Consider the following 20,789-nt stretch of genomic DNA (forward strand, 5'->3'; position numbering starts at 1 on the left):
TAGCTTAGTTAGCTTAAAATTTTTTTAAGAATATATAACTCTTATACAAATTTCTAAGCGCTTCTTTTATAAAGTTTTCCCATGAGAGAGAACGAATTTAGTTCATAATGTTCAATATAAAGAATCATTTTTAAATAGAATTAGGAAGAATAGTTTTAGAAGTATAACGATTTGGATGTGCTAACCTATCTCCTACTATTTTCATAGGTGAGACTTGGAACAATTCTTTTTTTTTATTATATTCATTTTTTTTTGAAAAAAAAAAAAGCATTAGTATGGTTTTCTAGATTTTAGAATACAAAAACAAATTAATTAACATGTATAATAGGATATGCATATACAATATATAGAAATTCGTTAAAATTATGTTTTTGAGAGTTTTATTATACGGTGTAGTAAGTAAATTTAACGGTATTATTTACAAAGACAAATTGATAATAATTGGCTGTCCTAAAGCTTGTAAAGAAAAATTTTGATGAATGTTAAGATAGTACGAGGCCAAATATATGTTTCTTAAGCATAAAGCAAATAACTTCAGTTTAAAGACTTTTCGGAAGAAGCGCTCAATTAAAAGGCATAATGGTAGAAGGAAAGAAATAACGCTTAAAAAGGCTAAAAAGCACTAGCTATTAATAACTTTTAATTAAAGTAGGCAATAAATTATTTCTTTGATAGATGGCTACTGCATAATGTAAGAAATTATACTCTCCAACGCGATTGCCAAAGTTTCGTTTCCGTCCGAATTCTTATCACGTATTCTCGGATAAGGCATTCGACTAATCATGTTCCTGGAATATTAACTTTTTCATTTTCATCTTCATCTTCATCTGTTTATTTAAAAGAAGGAAAAAAACAAGAAGAATACTTCGAAACGTGTACAAGATGCCATATTGTAACTCTACGAAGTAAGTAAAACTTACTCAATCATATCTCAAGATTGTAAACAGAAATAATGACTGAAATTACATTTGCAACGCTGCAAAACGTTGCGATTTACTATAATATGGTGTATCGTAATATATAAGCTGTACTTGCCCCATTGCCCCCCAATAATCAAGGTAAAATTGAATGTTAGAATGCCAAAAATGGGAAAGTAGAACGAGAAAATCCATAATTATTTCAGCACAATCATTTATTCGTAGTTCTATTTCTTGATAAAACAGCAGCTGAGGTAATTAAATAAAGCTGATATATATATAGATAATAATAATAATGATAATAATAATAATAATAATAATAATAATAATAAAACAAAGGTATCTTGATAGATAATTGTGATTGTTGTATGCGTAGGAGAAACTGTGTAGTTGATTCAGCCTACGGCTATTCACAGCTACTAATTAGCACTAATTGTAAAGGTTTTGGAGTAATCAACAGGATAGTATGTAGGATATATAGGACAATGACCTGATGTCAATCGCTCGGTTAATGGTTCTTCTATCGAGCAAATCGAGCAGGTGAAGTCCGGCGAAATTAACGTTGCGACTCATTTCTAGAGAATATCCAGCACTGGCGAAATTTTTATTTTCCAATTTAAAAAATACTTTGCACCTCATTGGTGCCGCTTTCCCTTCCACTTGGACAAAATTAACTTTATTTGTCATTTTAACGATATTCAGATATTAATGAACAATAATTTAATTCGATATACAGAATTTTCATTCATATATATATATATGAATATATATAATTTTCATTCATATATATATATATATATATATATATATATATATATATATAATAACATTTGCTCCCTAATGCACAACATATCGTGAGTTTATGTTGCATATTGTTGACTTAATTAATTGCAGCAATATAATGTCTAATGCCAATTTAGAGAACATTATCGAAGGTAATAGAATAAGTATATTGTCTCGATTACTCATTCATTTATTCAAAAAGGAATTATTTAAACTCTAATTTACAAAGAACGACGTGAAAGTTGGAGGAAGCTCGGAATGTTAAGATAGCGCATGTTAGCAAAAAAATCAAATTCCACTACCTTCTTTTAGTATAAACTTCCTCGTATATAAATATATAATCAAATTTCATTTCTTTTACGGTACGTTTGAACACGTAAAAAGTTTTATGTAAAATATTTACATGTATATTTTATGTACACAGCTTGTATATGTATGTGTATGTAGGCGTATGTATGTGTTACTTGTGTTACTTATTTATTTTTAAAAAAATAATAGAGAAGCGCATATGTTTTATTAGAAAGTTTTTTGTATTTAATATTTTATTATCTTTGCGACTACTTACATTAAAGTGAAAAATATTATCAACATTTAAATAGAAAAAGAAAAGAAACGAAATCAAACATATAATAAAAAATACCTTGTAATCTAAAAAAGTAATTTGAACAATATATATTTATATATAATAAAATATTTTCAAATCTCTTACCATATATGTAATGTTTGAAGTTTTAAGGTAAATTTAGGTAAATGTACGTATATATATATATATGCTGAGGAATAAATTGTAATTAAATTCTTATAACTTATACATCATCTACTCGTCACCTCGGTTCATTCAAATAAATTCTTTAAAAAATAACTTTCCTTTTATATCATAAATCACAATGTCATTACAATCTTCATTTAAACTGCATTCATTGTTAAATTAATCTAAAGTTGCAAAATTATTTCCCATACTATGTAATGCAAGCTTTGGCTAATTGCAAATACGCTCATGATATTTAATGTAAACCGACTAAGAAAAGTTGATTATTAATCAAGATACGTCAACATTTTCTCCCTTTACGTTTGCCCTTAATATAACTTGTAACTATCCAGCCAAGATTACACGCACAGTACAGTATCATTAAATATTGTAATACTTACGACTCATCAATCTATTTACATTAATTACGAAAATGCGGATAAGTATCGCGTCGGAAGAGGATGGATCATTTGTTTTTATAGGAGCATGAATAAAGTTTATAAATCGGGAAAGTCAGACGAGCTAGCGTCATCTCGCGCAAACACCATTCTGAATAAAGTAACGGACGACGAATCCGGATGTACCGTCTCAGCAAAGCAGCTCCAAATAAAAAATTGCGACACGAGGATAACGGATGCTGGGAGGCTCGACTCGCGGGCGTTGGATAATCCGTCAAATCTGTCGATCGGGTAGCTGTGACACGTAGTACGTGCGCACAAGAGGCACAAGGGCTGTTTGCTCTAATCCGGCGAGATCCTTTGAAGGAGTCGAGGAGGATTGCGCAGGTGCCGAGGGATTGACGCCCCTTCCCCACCACCATCACCACCGCCTCCACCACCACCCCGGCCCTCCAGCATCGATGCCGAAGCAATCGTGTTTGCACCTCTCCTTAGGGCCTTTTATCATCGGGCCTCGATAAATCCGTCCCTTCTCCTTCGCCATCTAATGCCGTTGTTGACCCATATGGTCGTTGGGTGGCCAAATGCATTTACCGGGCCATTATCTTTTAGTCGCGATAATTTGTTTCCTACGCTATCCAAGCCAAAATCTCTTGCACCAAAGTCTAGCGGAGACTGTTTTCTCGAATATAATTGGTTGGAGGTGGGAGGCTCTTGGCCGTTGTCAAGTTAATAGCTTCCGTTTCCGGGGAACAGTTTTTTAGTAAGGTTACCACCGTCCGATCGAGTATTCGTTATCCAAAATGCAGACCATTAGGTCCTTTACTAAACGCTTTTGCAAAATAAATTGCTGGAAACTTCGACAATAATTTTTCATCCAAGATATGCAAGAAAAATTTTTTTTCTTTCGGTTAATCGTTGGTTATATTTCTTTGAGCGTTTGCCTCACTGTGGTCCCCGAACGGACCATGAATTATTACTCGGCAAAAGTCATGTAAGATTTGAGATGTCATATATTTTGGTATTGCACTACGTGAAAAAACCTGTGTGGATAATACGGTGTATTGAATTGAGATTCGAATTGAAATGTTTTTATCTGGTGTTGGAGAAGGTAGATTTCGATTTGAAAAGTGGAAATGTAAAAAAGTTTAGCTTTATGCAAATATCGTTGATTTAAAGAAATTTCTTGTTTACAATGCAAAATCGCCACATTGAAATTTCATTCGAAAGCTTTATCGAATCCTAGGGACATAAAACATTCACCAAAATTTAGACAATTTTCTATGAGGCATTCAAGATTCCGAAGGTGAATTTGTTATTTATCTAAAAGAGGAATTGCCGAATCTTTTATAATATTTGTATTTCTATAAAATTGAAATATAACATTCTGTGTCAATGAAATTTATAATATGTAATTTAATATGGGCAATGGAGAAATTAATAAACTTATTATTTCGAATTGTGTGTGTGTATGTGTGTGTGTGTGTGTGTGTGTGTGCGAGAGAGAGAGAGAGAGAGAAAAGTATTTTACATATTTAATAAACAAATTTCACTAAAGCATACGAAGGAAAATGAGGTTGAATTGTTCAAATTATCGTACTACTTATCGTGAACGTAAGATACATGATGTTATATTACAAACAAAAATTAAAACATTTATTTATAAACTACAAAAATTGATAATAAATGTTTTGTACGTCTGAAAATTAACTATCGAATCACTGTGAATATTGATATTACTTTTTATGCCTTGCGATACCAACATGTCAATCAATACCTTAAGCCAAATTTAATAGAAAATCAATGCTGTTATTATTATTAGGTAAAAATACAGTTCAGTTGAATAATCTATATACACTGGCTTAAATAGAATTAATTCCGAATATGTAATCTGCACTTAATTTTATATATATATATATATATATATATATATATATATATAGCACGAATAGTCTTTTAATTATGAAAAATTTTCTACAATTGTTAATTACAGATATTGAATATTTCGTATTTAAAGAGAAACTCTGTTATGAAAAACAGTTGAATTAATAATTAAGTGTGTTATGTAATGCACATAGCAAGATAACCTTTTTCTCCCTTACCCACTTTTACAGAGCTTTCTCTTCTATGGATCGTCAAGCGAATTTCGATTTACCGCAGAGAATATAAGCTTTCAATGTAAACCGTCGCAGACGCTATGTCAATTCTCCTTTCTTCGTATGAAACAAAAATGCAACGATAAAAACGACTCGTGTCGCAAGAAGATGCAGCCGAATCTCTCATTCCATCGATCAAATTACATCAAATTACTCAAAACTAAAACAAATTATCCTAGACGGTCAAATAAAAATTCACTCCACTCGAATATTTCACACTCGTTCACCTTGTCTCGATAATTTTCACTTCTCTTTTAAATAAGCTATGCCGAATGCTTAGTTCTTTTTTGTTTTCTTTTTTGTTTTCTTTAAAAAAGTAAAGCCAACGGTAATGCGGTATACGCGTCGGTCGGGTAAACCTATTTGTATCAATTCCGCTAAAAGTGCAATGGTAGGTCGGCTACTCTATGGTTGCATGAAAACACCCGGACAGGATGTACGTGGGGCCAAGAGCATGTGAAATAGTCGGCAAATATCTTTCACTGACTTGTGTCACTTTTAATCCAGCTTTTATGAGCAATTGGGTTTATATTTACCAATGATGATTAGCTTCTTTGGAATTTTTATTTTGTCTCAATAAAATCTAATAAAATAAAATCAAATGGGTACATAGAACCACGAGGCTTTCATATTAGTTAATAGTAAATAAGATATTTCTAATAAATCAGATTCCGAGATTATTTGTCCTTTATAAATGTCAATGCTTCATTAATGAGACAGAGAATTTTTATATGGGGAGATAAGTTTTTAACATAATATTGTTAAAAAGAAAAGAAAAGCGTTACATTTATATGTAACTGCAATACACCATATCTCGTATATAAAATGTATAGGTTTGAAGATTTTACCTAATGTAAATAAGTCGTCTTTTTTCTTTGTTACATTTGTTTCCATATAAGTATTGATTCACTCGAGTAGATAAATAAAAAATCTTAGAATATTAAATTGACAAAAAATTTCTTCAAATATATAATATTGTTAAAAGGAGATTATTTGATAAACTGAAGATTTAAATTCATAAAACAGAAATTTAATGAAAAGCGTACTCACAATTAAATTCCTTGGCATATTAAAAATATTATTTTCTCAATTTCAACGCATCGTTAATTTGGAAAGTATATATCGAAATCAAATTTGGAGTAATTGATATAATTGAAATGTATGCACATTGAAGCCAACCTTCTTTCTTCAATTAAAGAAATATAATAATAATTCATTAATACAGAATTCCATAGAACCAGATACAGAATATCATAGAATAATAATTAATTGTATATAAATTTTAAATTATGTAATTGTTAACATTTTATGTACGAATATCGTAACTGATAATTATTTAATTAATTTTTTTTTTTTTAATTTTTTTTTTTTTCTAATAATTGATCATTATTTAATTCATTTTCATAATAATACCGAGATAAAACCGACTTTTAAAAATAACAATTTCCTCCTAACTCCTTATATTCTAATCGGATATTTTAACACTAACATTTTATAAATAAATGTTAACTGTTAAGATCTCGATGATTGTCAAATTATTTATAAAATTTTGTTTTAAAGAATTTCAATGTCCAATAAATGTGATTCAATGAGTCCTCTGACACATCACATGATAAAGAAGTGACTTTCCAGTTTTGTTTTGTTTTGTTTTTGTTTTTTTTTTGTTTTTTCTTGATTTTTTTTTTTTTTTTTTTTTGAATGACATAAAAAGATGGAAGAAAAAAATTACGTTTACCACCCACTTCTGTTTATACAGAAAATCCATTAAATCTCGGCAGTAATATTCCTGTGACGTATGACTTTTTACTTGAGTTGTTTATACTTTACGCATTCCATTTATTTTGCCTTTTAACGCAATCTTAGTATTCGTTAAAATCAGAAAATTATGATTAGTTTACTATTATGATTTATAATTTTTAAAAATAAAACTACTAATGTATATAATTGATTGCATTCGTAATAAGGAAATTTATTTGTAGAATTCACTATATTTTATAAATATCGAATATCCCAATGTCCCGTAATAATAATATTGTTAATAATTTTGAATATTATTGTTTTAATATGTAAATTTAATACATATATAAAATCACTAACTCGCTAGCGAGATATAAACAATGGAAAGTCGTTATTCTATTGGATCAATTCATTTTGACGTTATTGCACTTGACAAATCTAAAACAATTGGAACTTTTCATAAATACAGATATATTTTATTATATGAAATCTGAAGGATCAACGAAGCAAATAATCGCAGATAATCCCTTGGCTTCGATTAGACCCTCTTATTGTCACTGTAAGAGACGTTTTATTTCATCATGGGAAAACCTTTCTTTCAAGAATTGAAGTCGATCCTCCCACCCTACGCAATCTGAGTAAATCGCTGACGCGGATTTGACATAATTCAAGGGCACAAATAGTTTAATGACCCTTTGGTCCGACATATTTTCAGATTATCGTTGCAATTTAAGAAAGCGAGAAGTTAAGAATAAGGAAACGAACGAACGAGTCAATGAGCTACAGAGAGAAAATTAATTTATTTGTTAAAGCTTTTCACGAAGCCGTAAATAAACCGCTCTGTGAAAATTGGAAAACCTTCAAATCTTGATTGTTTTTTTTTTTATTTTCATAATATCATTATTTTATATTTGAAAAAAGCGAAGACAAAAGCTTCTTAATATCATTCTTCATTTAAAATAAGCTTTATACATATATATTTTTTTTTTATCTGGTTGCTTATCTTACATTCAAAAAAGATAATTTTAGTAATTCTTCAAAGAATATGAAACATATTCTGAAATTTGTATTTGTCTTGACGAACGAGTAATGTACAATTTTTCTAAAAAAAGTATAAAATAATTGAGTAATTTGAACGCGACAAATGCCGCTAAAAATATGAACGTTTTTTGAAAGCTGAAAGTAAATGAAAATGCCAAACGCTTATTTCAAGAAAACAATTTCTGGTAAATCATTTTTTTTTTTTTGCATAATAAACCGTAAGTTGTCTTTTAAGATTTTCACATTATGTATCCATTTATTTAATCATACGAGATTAAAATATTTGAATTTGAAAATCAGAATTTTGATAATGATTGCTGCTATGAAAAGTACTATATCGATGATGGATTACACATACATGTCAGTTAAAATGCACTAAAAATATTTATTGTTTTAAAAATAAATAAACGTTTACGTCCGCGTGTATATTACGTTCCCTTTTAAGCTTACATCTCCTTCGCAGTTCGATGGACCACTTCAATCGTGTCCATCTTATAATCTTCGAAGTTGCATTACGAACAGTTGATTAATGAATTATCGCTTAAAAAGAGATTAATCTAACGAGTAGCGAAGCAAAATAAATAATCGAGACTAGTTTTGTTAAGCACACTATAGACGATGTTTACGAACTATTTTTGTTATCAAGAACCAATCGTACTTTAAGGAAACGGAAACGACATCGGACAACGGTAATTGTAAAACTCGATGCAATGCTTAAACCATATATTGTCTCTTGAAGTGAAACATCCATGACAAAACCAACGTATTAGTCGAAAAGTCCAAGTGGAAAAGCGACGAGAAGGAAGAAAAAGTGGAATGGCGCGGAGGAGATTTACATTCGCCATAAGACTGAGGGTTGCGTCGAAACAATCTAGAAAGCGGAGTAAAATACAAGAGAAGAGAAAGTGGAAGGTAGAAAAACAACAGCACGACAATTCGAGTGCACCTTTTTTGCAATTACTGTGAATGTATTTCGATATGTTTGCATGATATTCATCCCCGTAAATTTTGGAAAGGACGGAGTTTAAGACCAGCGGAGCTTGTTTCGTAAATGCCGGAGATGAACACTGCGACATTTCGCGAAGCACTCTTATTTTCTTTCCTTTCGAGTACAGTAATATTGACTAGCGTTGTACCTAATGCAGCTGCTTAATTTCTAATATCTCTACGTTAAAGTAGTCAATCGTGACTTTTTTTCTCATCTTGGGACGTAGTTTCTGTAACCGCTCCGCCCATTACACCTACTTTATCTCATTTTTCATCGTGTTTAGATACATTTAGAGTATATTATTAATTCCTTTTATAATAAATAGTTTTAATATGCAATGAAAATATAAAACGATATTCTAATACTGCAAGTATATTTTCTTGTTGATCGATAGGACTGATAAGACGATCTTTTATAGGAGCATTTTTGCTGGATAAACAAAAGTGTTGATTTATCACGATTATAAATAAATGTAAATATAATCTTTTATTTCATATAGATTTTACATTATCTCAATATATTAAATTTTTTTCTTTTTCTTTTTAAATATTGTACTCAACATAATACATTGTAATTTTAAGTCTTTAATTTTATATTCAAAAATTGATGTGCAATATTTTCTCAGTGTTTTTTCAATTGACAATTTGGTCATTTGTGCACAGAAAAACGGCACATTCGTACGAAATATACTTTACATATTCACTATTTTTCCAGCCAATCAAAGCCTCCATTTGAAAATTGTATTGCAAAAATAGAAATGGTTTTTACAAAAATCACAATTGAAATTTTATTTTAAATTGAAGAGTAAGTGTTATGTCGAAATCTCTTAAAATGGTGATTTTGTTTTTAAACGATTCCACACAGAAACAACATATCTTTCTCATCAATGTGTAATAATAATAAACGTAATATTAATATTGATTTGTTTCAGAAAATATTCGTTTCTTATCATCTATAACTGTAAAATTGTTTGATAAATTTACGTTGACTATCGAAAAAATATACACACACTATACTTCAACAATCTACAAACACCTTACTACATGCTGTATTATAATTAAAAAATATAGACATATATTTTAATAAATATATATACAAACATTATGTTTCAGTACAATCGTAGATAAGTAGAATTAATTGTATTTCATTATACATATCGATTAATGAAAATATTTAAAATATATAAAAATCGAAAATATAAAAATTGTTTTATACTAATATTAAATTTAGTATTAAATTCTTTATAAATTGCTTAAATGAACGAATATATCATTTAATGAAAAATATCTTCTTCTTAACTAATCATAGAATTAATCAGAATAGACTATTCATATTAATTTGTTCATGTCAATTTCATAATTACACTTAATAATGGTAAGAACTCATTTTAGATCAATGTAATACTTTTAACAGCTATTAGTGGAAAGCTTACAATAAATAAATTAATTAATTCATATAAATATATAAATAATTTCATGAAATAACAATAATGTATTTATATATTTAAAATGCACGCATACGCGTAATCACACATATTTAAAAAATATTTATTGAATAATTTAATTTTTTTTTTTTTTTTTAAAGTTTTCACGTTGATGACTACAACGAAATAACGTTCAATTGAGAATAACTCTTACAATTTTAAATATTAATTCGATTGCGCAATTTAAATAAATTTAGAAACAATAAATTAAAATGAGATATATTTATATCAAGTGAATAATCGATAAAAGTAATCAAAAGGACTTATTGAGTAATTTCAGTAAATTTCTACAAAGGCATATGTAACTCCATACATATGTAACTCCATACATATATAACTCCATACATATGGAACTCCATATATATATATATTTTTTTTTTTTTTTTTTTTCAAATAACTTTTTTTGTGAATATTTAATAAATACACTTGTATCTAATTAAAATGATATTACAATGTTTTTCATTTTATATGTATTTTAATGATTGTTCGTGCGTAAATTAACATACATGTGTATATTCTAAAGAGCTGTATTAGTATTTATGAATATATAATGAGATTATGATAGCTGAAAATTTCATATATCTTCTGTGTTATAGGTGATGGAAATGTTAGCTTTGAAGAATTTGTCGAGATCGTTAGTAACATAGGAGGAACTGCAGCTTCTTCTTCACATTCGGATCAAGATCAAGAAGAACAAGAGCTTCGTGATGCTTTCCGAGTAAGTTATACTTTTGTATCTATAACAGAAATTTAATTTCATACTTTATATTTCTATTTATGTTTGTATGTGTATGTATGTTTATATTTCTTGCATCCTATGCTATATAATATTTTCATATCAGATGAATAAATAGAAAATTTACTTAGGATCGTAAGCAATTATGGTTGTACTATAAACTTGTTATTACCAAAGCATTCATCTTCATAAGTAAATACATTATTATTAAAATTAGTCTACAAATATGATTATTTCATTACTTGCAGTTCAGAACGTTATACTATTAATAAACGATTCTTATAAGAAAACTTTCATTGAAGAATACCTTGAATAACGTAAATAAAATTTATAAAACACTATTAACGTTTTAAAAATAAGAGTGCATGATTAAATGCAAAAGTATAGTTATCTTATGTATTATTAATTTTAAAATGAAAAGTATCATTGAAAATCAGAATAATAATGTCAAATAATACATAAGCAATAATCAATTTACGTATGAATTATAAATACAATAATTTCGTAGCATTCCTTTAATGATTTATAAAATTAATTGAATATAATTGAATATAATTATTCTCTATCATTTCAATGTTAAATTTAACAACTATGAAAATACAAAAAATTTGAAAAATAAAGTAGCTATTATATATTATACAAATTAGAATGAAATAAAACAAAACAAAACAAAAATATTATAGCAGAATGAAATCAAATTTAAAATTATTTTTCTAAAAAAAATAATTACCAGAAACTTTGAATTTTTCTTTTCTTTATATCTAAAAGAGAAGGTAATATGTTAATATATTTGAATACAATTCTTAAAATTTTAGTTTATTTATATTACCGTAGAAAAGCATTAATTGTCTGATTAATGAAAGAAAATGAATATATTATTTAAAATTTATGAATAATCTGATTGTTGCTATTATAAATGAAAATATTATTATATTTTCGCGATTCCGCTATTGATCTTTAATGAAATTAAATTACTTTTTATTCAATTTTATCTCTGTAGAAATGAAAGAATACGATACTCTTCCTTTTTATTATTAAAATGCTTATATATTAAAAATATTATAACTACATATATCGATGAAAAATCTGCTTCAACTGTTTTTGAAAATTAAACGAAGTATATTCATTAATTATGTCATACATTGTATTAATTGAAACGTCACGTTAAGGAAAATAAAATGTTTTGAGCTTGTGAAAGTTTAATCCTACAGTAATAAATTCGACTTTGATGGTATTTCAAGCACGGAAAATATTGATTTAAGTATATTTATATAAAATTTAGTTAAATAACAGGGATAAATAACAATAACTCTCATTAAAATTATAATTGCAGAGATATGCCGTTTTGTTTAAATATATTTGTAATGACGCATAAGTTCGATATCATATGCATATGCTTCGCTCCTTTTTGCTCTTTTAAAATTGTGGCAGAAAAAAAATGAACTAGAATTTCACAGTATCCTCCATGACAAATTGCATACGAATTCAGAAAGTGTGACTGAAATTACAGGCCTCGGAGTACGAAAAAAGAACAAAATTTCAGACAAAAGAAACGAATGTATGAAATCAGAAAAAGCGAGTCATAAAACGATATAATGGCGATAGGGTGGGGAATGGTCCAAGTGTAAATCTTTTGTTGTTGAAGTATACCGTTGAAGAAACAAAAAAAAAATCTTTATTGCTTTCTTCGTGAAATGATCTTTCAAACTTCATATCATTACTTCTCTATTCACACTCGAAATAATTATCACAATGAAATTCCTTGGATACGTGATATTAGTTGTTCATTACTTTAGTAGTGATTAGTTTCTACGTCGTAATTTAAATATTTCTTCTCAGAGAAATAAAAATATTTGATATGCGATTAGTGGACAAAAAGCATGATTGATATATAATTCCAAAATACATTTTAGATTCAATTTAAAAGTTTAGTAATAATTGGTAGTAATTTACAAATATATCAATCCACGATTAATCTAACTCATTCGCATAAAATTTGCCAATGAAAATCGTTAATTAATTTTAATTGTATTATTAAATTAGAGAACATTAATCAATTTTGTTTTAATATTAAAAAATACGTAACTACGTAGATCGCTACTTTTGTCCAAATCAAAAAAAAAAAAAAACATACGTTAAAATATAAAAAATCTATAATATAAGATATTATATGTTAAGTACGAATTATATAATTAGAAAAATCAATAGTTTGGTTAAAGTAAAAAAATCGTGAGGTAAGCTAACAATGTACCGACATTACTTTGGTTTCAATAATTTCCGAATCGCGAAATGTGCTAATTCAAAAATAAGGAAAATACGAATGCACTCGCACCCCGATGCTTATAGGTAAAACCATCTACTCGGATATTCACGGGGAACAACGAGATCATAAGTACAAGAATTTACGGGTAACAATACGCTCACGTATACATAACAATAGATACCGACGAGGGGAATAGGGGAATGGTTTAGCTCCTTTTTGCCATCGTATTACTTAGCTCGAAGTGCCTACTTTGACGATTTGCCGAAACGCGTACTGCATTTCATCCTCTCTTTCGCGCTTTTTATAATGTTTTGTACCTAGATGCACTGACGACACGACGACACGGCACTGACTCACTTGTATGTGTACGGCCATGCGAGGAAGGAGCATTACACGATGAAAAAATATGCAGCCAATTGAGCTTCCCACTCGCGAATTTTACATAATATTTCGACTTTTAAAATATGGCTTTCGATATAATTTAATCGATTGATAATCAATCGCCCCTTCAAATAGCTACATATTTATCATTATTTTATTTAAATCTATCCCATCATAATATATAATTTGTTTTTAAATTTATATTTACACGATTAAGTTGTGGCATGAATCATTATAATACGCTGATAATAGCCATAATCGTATAGGCCGTGTATTATGTTACTACCACATTTAATTAGACGTATAACGTATATATATATATATATATATTTAAAATTCCAATTAATAATACGACACTTCGCAAACTCATCCTCCATATAATTTTTTTCATTATCAATTAATGTCGTTATTACAAAAGATCAATCGAATTAATTGTATTTCAGTTGAGATTATTATCAAACTGTGCATCTTAAAAGAGAAAATTGATGATTCGTAATGAATCAATAGAATATTTCATTACGCGATTTATCAATGCTTCATAGACAAATAAACAATTTCCTAAATTTGTATGAATTCGATGCTATGCCCTTCGAATTAATTTATTTTATTACATATTCGCATTATTACTAATTTCTCACAAATTTCTCACCCTTGTACGCGCGCGCGCACACAAACACACACACAAAACTTTATTTATGGATTTGGTCTATATGCATGTGTGCGTAAATACACGTATTCCGCAATTGCTTAATTGGACTGTTATTACCTTTTACGCGAAATGAAAAGTTACAGCGAGTCCGTGCTAATATTTTCTTAACTTTCTTTACTCTTTATTATTTAATTCCACATTTATCCAATGGTCGCTAAAAGTAAAAGCCTATATATGTAAGAGTTTGTACACAGGTAAATCTGAATAAAGCCCTGTTTACTGCGCAAAGTTCTTACGTAGATAAATTCACTTGAGGAACTGATTTACGTTTCGTTGCATATTCTCTAATGTTGTTCGATTATTCCTTTTCATTATTTTCATTCCCGCTCTTTATCTTTTACTCTTATTCCCTTTGCTGAATCGTATTAATACTGTGGAACTATTTTCCCGAGAGTCGCTATTCTAATATTGTGGTACAATGCGCCCTCCCTATAGACGTGTGCGTGAGCATACGTAGTGGTTTCAGTTGATTTTAGATATGCAAAATATTGGGAAAGTGTTGGAGTTCTAAAAATTCAATCTCGTATAATACGGTATACAGTCTCGTTAAAATATGAAAACTTACGTGCTCTTATAAATATTTCGATTAATTTATTATATTAGTTTATGCAATTTCTCTATTTTCAATTCGTACAATGTAATTTAGGAAAATTTAAGTTGAGCTGCGAGATTATATCAAAAACAAACAAAAAACAAAAACAAAATGCTTGTCTTTTGTATAAATTCAATTAATTAAGCAAATATAACTAATTAGAGAGTGAAAGTTTTGTAGATACTCTTTGGACGTATAAAGAAAATCTTTGGTAATTTGAATATTTTACTTTGTTCTTGCTTGTTAGATTTTTTTTTTTTTTTTTTTTTTTTTTTTTTTTTTTTTTTTTTTTTTTTTTTTTTTTTTTTTTTTTTTTTTTACCATATTACTTATATTACAGAAATGCTTGTGTTTGTATGGCATTTATACAAATTAAATACTAATCTTTATTCTGAATATATGATGGATTTGACTTAAAATAAATTCGGCTAATTTAGTGATATTTTGAAATTCTTATGTTTGCATAAAAACCAATTAAATTAAAAATGGTAAATATAAGCTCACTACCAGAAAGCGTAATTTACAGAAAATATAATTTAAAATACTCGGAAAACAATGCTTATCATCTGATTTTTATTGAATCGTTTTTTCTTAAATTTATTAGATTTAATTTTCAATTGCCATTGTATGATAATAAAAAAAAATCAAGAATATTTTAAAACTTGTTTTATTGAGTAATAAATGTGAATTTAAATATTTTCTTTTCTCTTGAATGTTTAAAGGAGTGAATATAGACAAACAAATCATTAAAACAATAGAAAATTATTATAATGAACTTGTATGCGATATAATTATATATATATATATATATATATATATATATATATATATATATAATATTTAAATTTATTACAATATACTAATTTTCTTTTTATTTTTGTAAAATTGAGATATACATAAAATGGAGTTATGTCAAATAAAAATTTTGCATTGTTACGACGGTATCATTACAAATAACCTAACATTAAAAATGATTGAAATAAATGTTCATTCCAGTTATAAATCTGCATAATGTCCTACCAACGATTTAAGATCTCATCTATATATATATATATATATATATATATATATATACATATACATATAGACCATGATGAATTGCACACTCCAATTTGACTGTTTTTACCTCCTTATAGCGGTAATAGAACAATGTCAACGACAATATTTTACAATATATGTAGTTTGATCTATTTATGTATAAGTGTTAGGCATATAAGTAGACACTCATGTATAATTAGATCGCTAATAGATCTGCTGCTGCTCTATTACTCGTGCTGAAAAACAAGTCGATTATCCGTCATGATAACGTAAACAATAGCAATGGTGGGAGTTCGGTGGGCCAAGGGCTTATAAATAAGACAACGCGAGCGCTTATTTTCTAGTCCGTTCCTTAAAAGCTCATTTTTCAGACACTATCGCGCGATGACACCTTTCGCTCTCGTATTTCCGCGTCCAGGCATAAATGTTAACAAGTCTGGGCCATTTGTAGTCCAAAGTCTATTGGAGATGCACGCGGAGGGGCTTTAAGGAGGTCTGTCAAATCGTTGGCTCACAATGGTCTCTAATGACTCCAGCTTTTTTTTCCAACCCACCCCTCCTTTTCTCCTTCCCTCTCTCTCTCTCTCTCTCTCTCTCTCTCTCTCTCTCTCTCTCCCTCTTTTCCACACTTTTCTCGACGTTCTTTCGACTCAATCCGCCATTTTTTGTTCTTTCTAGGACACTTTTGGTGCAACGATTTTGAATGCTCTCACCGCTATGTCTCTCATATTATCCGAATACTCTTAAAGCGTAGCCACTTGTAAGTTTTCAAAACTTTTGCACGCCTTTTCCAACTTACTAATCTAAATCAAAGATGCCGTGTATGAAAGAGCATTTGAGCAATGAGCACCAATGACATTCGATTCTTTAATTTGGAACGAAGTAGGCATCTCGTTCTTTAATCTGGATTAAAAAGAAAAAAAAACAATTTTCCTCGACTGAAAAGGTCGATTCATCGTACAGTATGAGCTCTGCGACAAAATTTTCCACCTGATTTCAGGAGTATGAGGAAAGTAAAGCTCTTACAATGGGAATCAGAATTTCGAGGAGAAAACTCTCGAATTTAATGGAAATATTTTTGGAATTGCGAGCTATATCAGACTTTATTATGGAAAGTGCTTGGGGAAAAAGGAAAGTGGTGACTCACTCACTGCAATTCCATGTATGATAATATACTAGACCTCGATATATTTTATACAAGAGCAATTCATAATTTATCAATATACATTTTTTTAGAAGAACCATGACGATATCTATTATCATTGTGGTTGTTTTTTTTTTTTTAATTATTAACACATATTCGCTCGACTTATCGTTTTATTGTGATTCCGATTGTTTAATAAATCTCTTATCTCTTGTCCTTTTTATGCCACTCAATGTGAATGTTCGATCAAATTTTACGACAAATCAATGTATCGAATATAATTGCGCTCAGATACTTATAAAACTCTAGATAAAATAATGCCACAGTTTGATAATGCTGAAAACAAAGATACTCAACATTATTTGAAGGTAAACCTTTGAACGTAACCTTACATGATCCAGTGACAATATTTTGAAATAATTAATATGAAAATATTGTTCGAAAGTTGAAATCTTACAAATTTACAATAACACATTGAACTTCAAAATATTATAAATCATATTTATAATGTTGTATAAAGTATATGTTATTTCTCATTAGGTAATTCCATTTAAAATTTTGTAAATTTAAATTCCCTCGGGCCAAAAATAAATGAAATAAAATTAATCTTATAATTTTTTCAATACTTTCATTTATGCAATATTCAGATATTATTTAAAAATGCAGCAAAAGATTTATCCAATAAAATGCATTTAATACAAAACAATGTAATAAATACTTTCATAAAAAAAAAAAAAAAAAAAAAAAAAAAAAAAAAAAAAAAAAAAAAAAAACTATATGATTATTTAGTCGCAAAAAGTTAGCAAATGTTGTAAATAAATTTGTTCGTCAATTCATAAAATTAAATTATTCTATTCTTAACTGCATATATACAAAGAATTTAAATTTAATTTTTTTTCATACATCTTTAACGAATATTTATCGAATATTATTATTATATATATATTTTACATATGAACATTAATTTAGCGAAATAAATAAGAATGCGATTTCATCGTAATAATTTATAAGACACAGTAATATTGAAAAATAGTGTATATCAAATTAAAATCAAATCAAATTAACAACATTAATATATACAATAAATAATGCAAATTATAAATTACAATTGAAACTTGTTCAATTATTTTCATTGACACCGATGTATTTTAATGATAAAAAATGATTTTTCATTTTAAAAATCATACTTACAAATTTAATATTTTAACGAATGAATTAATAGGTAATTCTTTTTGATTTATTTGCTCACATTCAAAATTTAATAATTTCATATTTAAATAAATGGGTGCGCGCGCGCTTGCGTGTGTGTGTGTGTGTACATGTGCGCGGATGCGTAAAAGTTCCTATTTCGTGGATAAAATGCATAACTCGAATTACCTAATATAAAAAGATATTCCTCTATTAAGGTGGCAAAAATAAAAAATATAAACATTTATATTTATTCCGTGCACATTTTCTCCTTGCTATTTCTTTTTTAAAATTTTACGAAAATATTACCGTACTTTATTTAACTCGAAAGAATAACAAACAATAATATTTTTACCTGCAAGGAGAAAAATTAACACTAAGTACAGTAATAAAGAAGCCACTTTAAGAACACGAGTAAATAATATGCTTTAAGTGAACGAATACAATGGCTACTGTTATTATTTATTTTTATTAATTCTATTAACTTATTGTAGCAGCGGCACATAAATAAATAGAGACAATGGTGATACGGTAAACAAATTTTATAGAAAAAATAAATAAAAACAAAGACAGCCACGAGTGTTACAGTAACGACCGTCGCGATACCACATAGAGTAAAACGAGAATCGAATGATCACAAAGTTACAAACAATTTCAAATATTTTCTCGCAAATACCTACGTGGTAGGATGAAAATTTTTCGACGAGAGATGGGCGGACAGGTCTTGACACGAATTAAAAGAGTCATAAGCATAATCTCACGTAAAAATTACTTCTTTATCATATTTATCATATCATATATCTATCATTTTATACAAGGAGAAATTATTTCGATTAAATTATTATAAAGTATGACTGCTTTACCGTCGTAAAGATAAGGAGCACATGTTTTAATAGAAATTTTATGGACTATCACGAGGATGAATAGTCAAACCCATACGACGATATTATTATGAAATGTAAAGGCATTATGTAACGGCTATGTTGCATTATTTGCTTATATCGCAATATTATAAGAATGCATCGATTTATGTGCATAAAAAGCCATTTTAAATGGCGGACGTAAACATGACGAGTAAAAATTCCCTCCTTTGAGCGCGCATTGATCGTTTACATTCTTGCCGCTTGTGCTTTATTTTACCGAGACGGTAAATCAGTTTTACGAGTTGTCGAATAAAATTTTCATAGCATTTATTAAATTAATACTCCATTATTTGACTAAATAAATTATACTGATAATAAGAGCTTACTACGGCTATCATCGAGCTCAATACATATAATTTTCAACTACAAAGTTTAAAGGTCATGGTTTATTTCAATATTTAATGCGCATTATGAAAACATTCGATTTAAATTCATGCACATTGTATCGAAACGAATAGCCAATATTCAAATGGATTTAATAACTCTGGGATAATTTTTATTAATACATTGTTTATATAAGTCAATTGGTACTGGCGCAATATATGCAAATGTATGGGCGGAAAGTTTAGTTCAAACGAAGCAATTTATAAAAGTAATCGCTTGTGCAAACTGTGGTTTTAGGTCGAGTTTAATCGCATAAAGACTGCATCTATGAAATAACATATATATTTCAGTAAAATGGAAGGAGCCTTTATTATCATCGATGCCCATTAAATTACATATACGAAAGGATGTTTAACCAGTTGATATTATAAATTAACGGCATTGCTATTTAAATATAATAGAAAGAAAAGTAAGCGTTCGCGCAATGCGCATTGCGAACGGTACTGATGCCCGACACTCTGCGCCATTGCTAATAAGACAGTTCACGTCCATCATCATGGATAAGATCGTTAAAATAACCAAATCAATGATCTAAATGCATGACGGCTCATAGCATTAATCTACTACAATGATTCAAAATTGGAGAAAATCGGTCTTAAGTCTTTTCACGCCCTCGAGGTTCGCAGTTGGTGATTTTACCTTATCATGTCCAATCTCCGCTCTCGTGTAAAAGAAAAGAAGCAAGATGAAGCGAAACTACATACCTCTCTACGTGAGAGACGATAAGATTATTATCCACCATTGGGGGAGAAAAAATAATTTGTACTTGGCTTCCTGGTGGTGCTTGTCTCGACGCCGCTTCTCAGCAGCACACGGAAGAGTCTCGGGTTTCGGCGAGCGCTAAGGAGTTTAGCGCGTGACAGCGAGAAGCCGTCGATGCGCGTGGGCCGGTCGGGGACAAGGGAACGCCAGTGCATTCTACTCATCGTGTCGATATTTTAATCTCGACGAGTTTGTCGTAGGAGGGACGTCGCCGCCTGCCCCGTGCTCGAGGCTGAGGGAGAAAAATGAAGGGAAAAATGCGTCGCAACAGCGGAAGCTGGGGTAGACGTATCGAGAAGGGGTATGGGGTGGGAGGGTGGGATTGATTCTAAAGGACGCAGAGGAAGGAAGCTTGTCGGTACAGCGGCAACAAAAGGTTATGTAGGCGAGCAGTGGTGGATGTGGATATTTTAAATCG

General features: G+C 29.1%; 1 protein-coding gene across 1 annotated transcript in view; it reads left to right on the forward strand.

The window, feature by feature from the left end:
• LOC105362392 (neo-calmodulin) overlaps positions 1-20,789 on the forward strand; it is a 70,898-nt gene that overhangs the window by 27,289 nt on the left and 22,820 nt on the right. The window contains exon 3 of the mRNA XM_011499831.1: positions 10,848-10,969. Coding sequence (XP_011498133.1) covers positions 10,848-10,969 — 122 coding nt within the window. The remainder of the gene's footprint in view (positions 1-10,847; positions 10,970-20,789) is intronic.

This window comes from Ceratosolen solmsi, unplaced genomic scaffold, assembly GCF_000503995.2.
Source record: "Ceratosolen solmsi marchali unplaced genomic scaffold, CerSol_1.0 scaffold35, whole genome shotgun sequence".
NCBI classification, from domain to species: domain Eukaryota; kingdom Metazoa; phylum Arthropoda; class Insecta; order Hymenoptera; family Agaonidae; genus Ceratosolen; species Ceratosolen solmsi.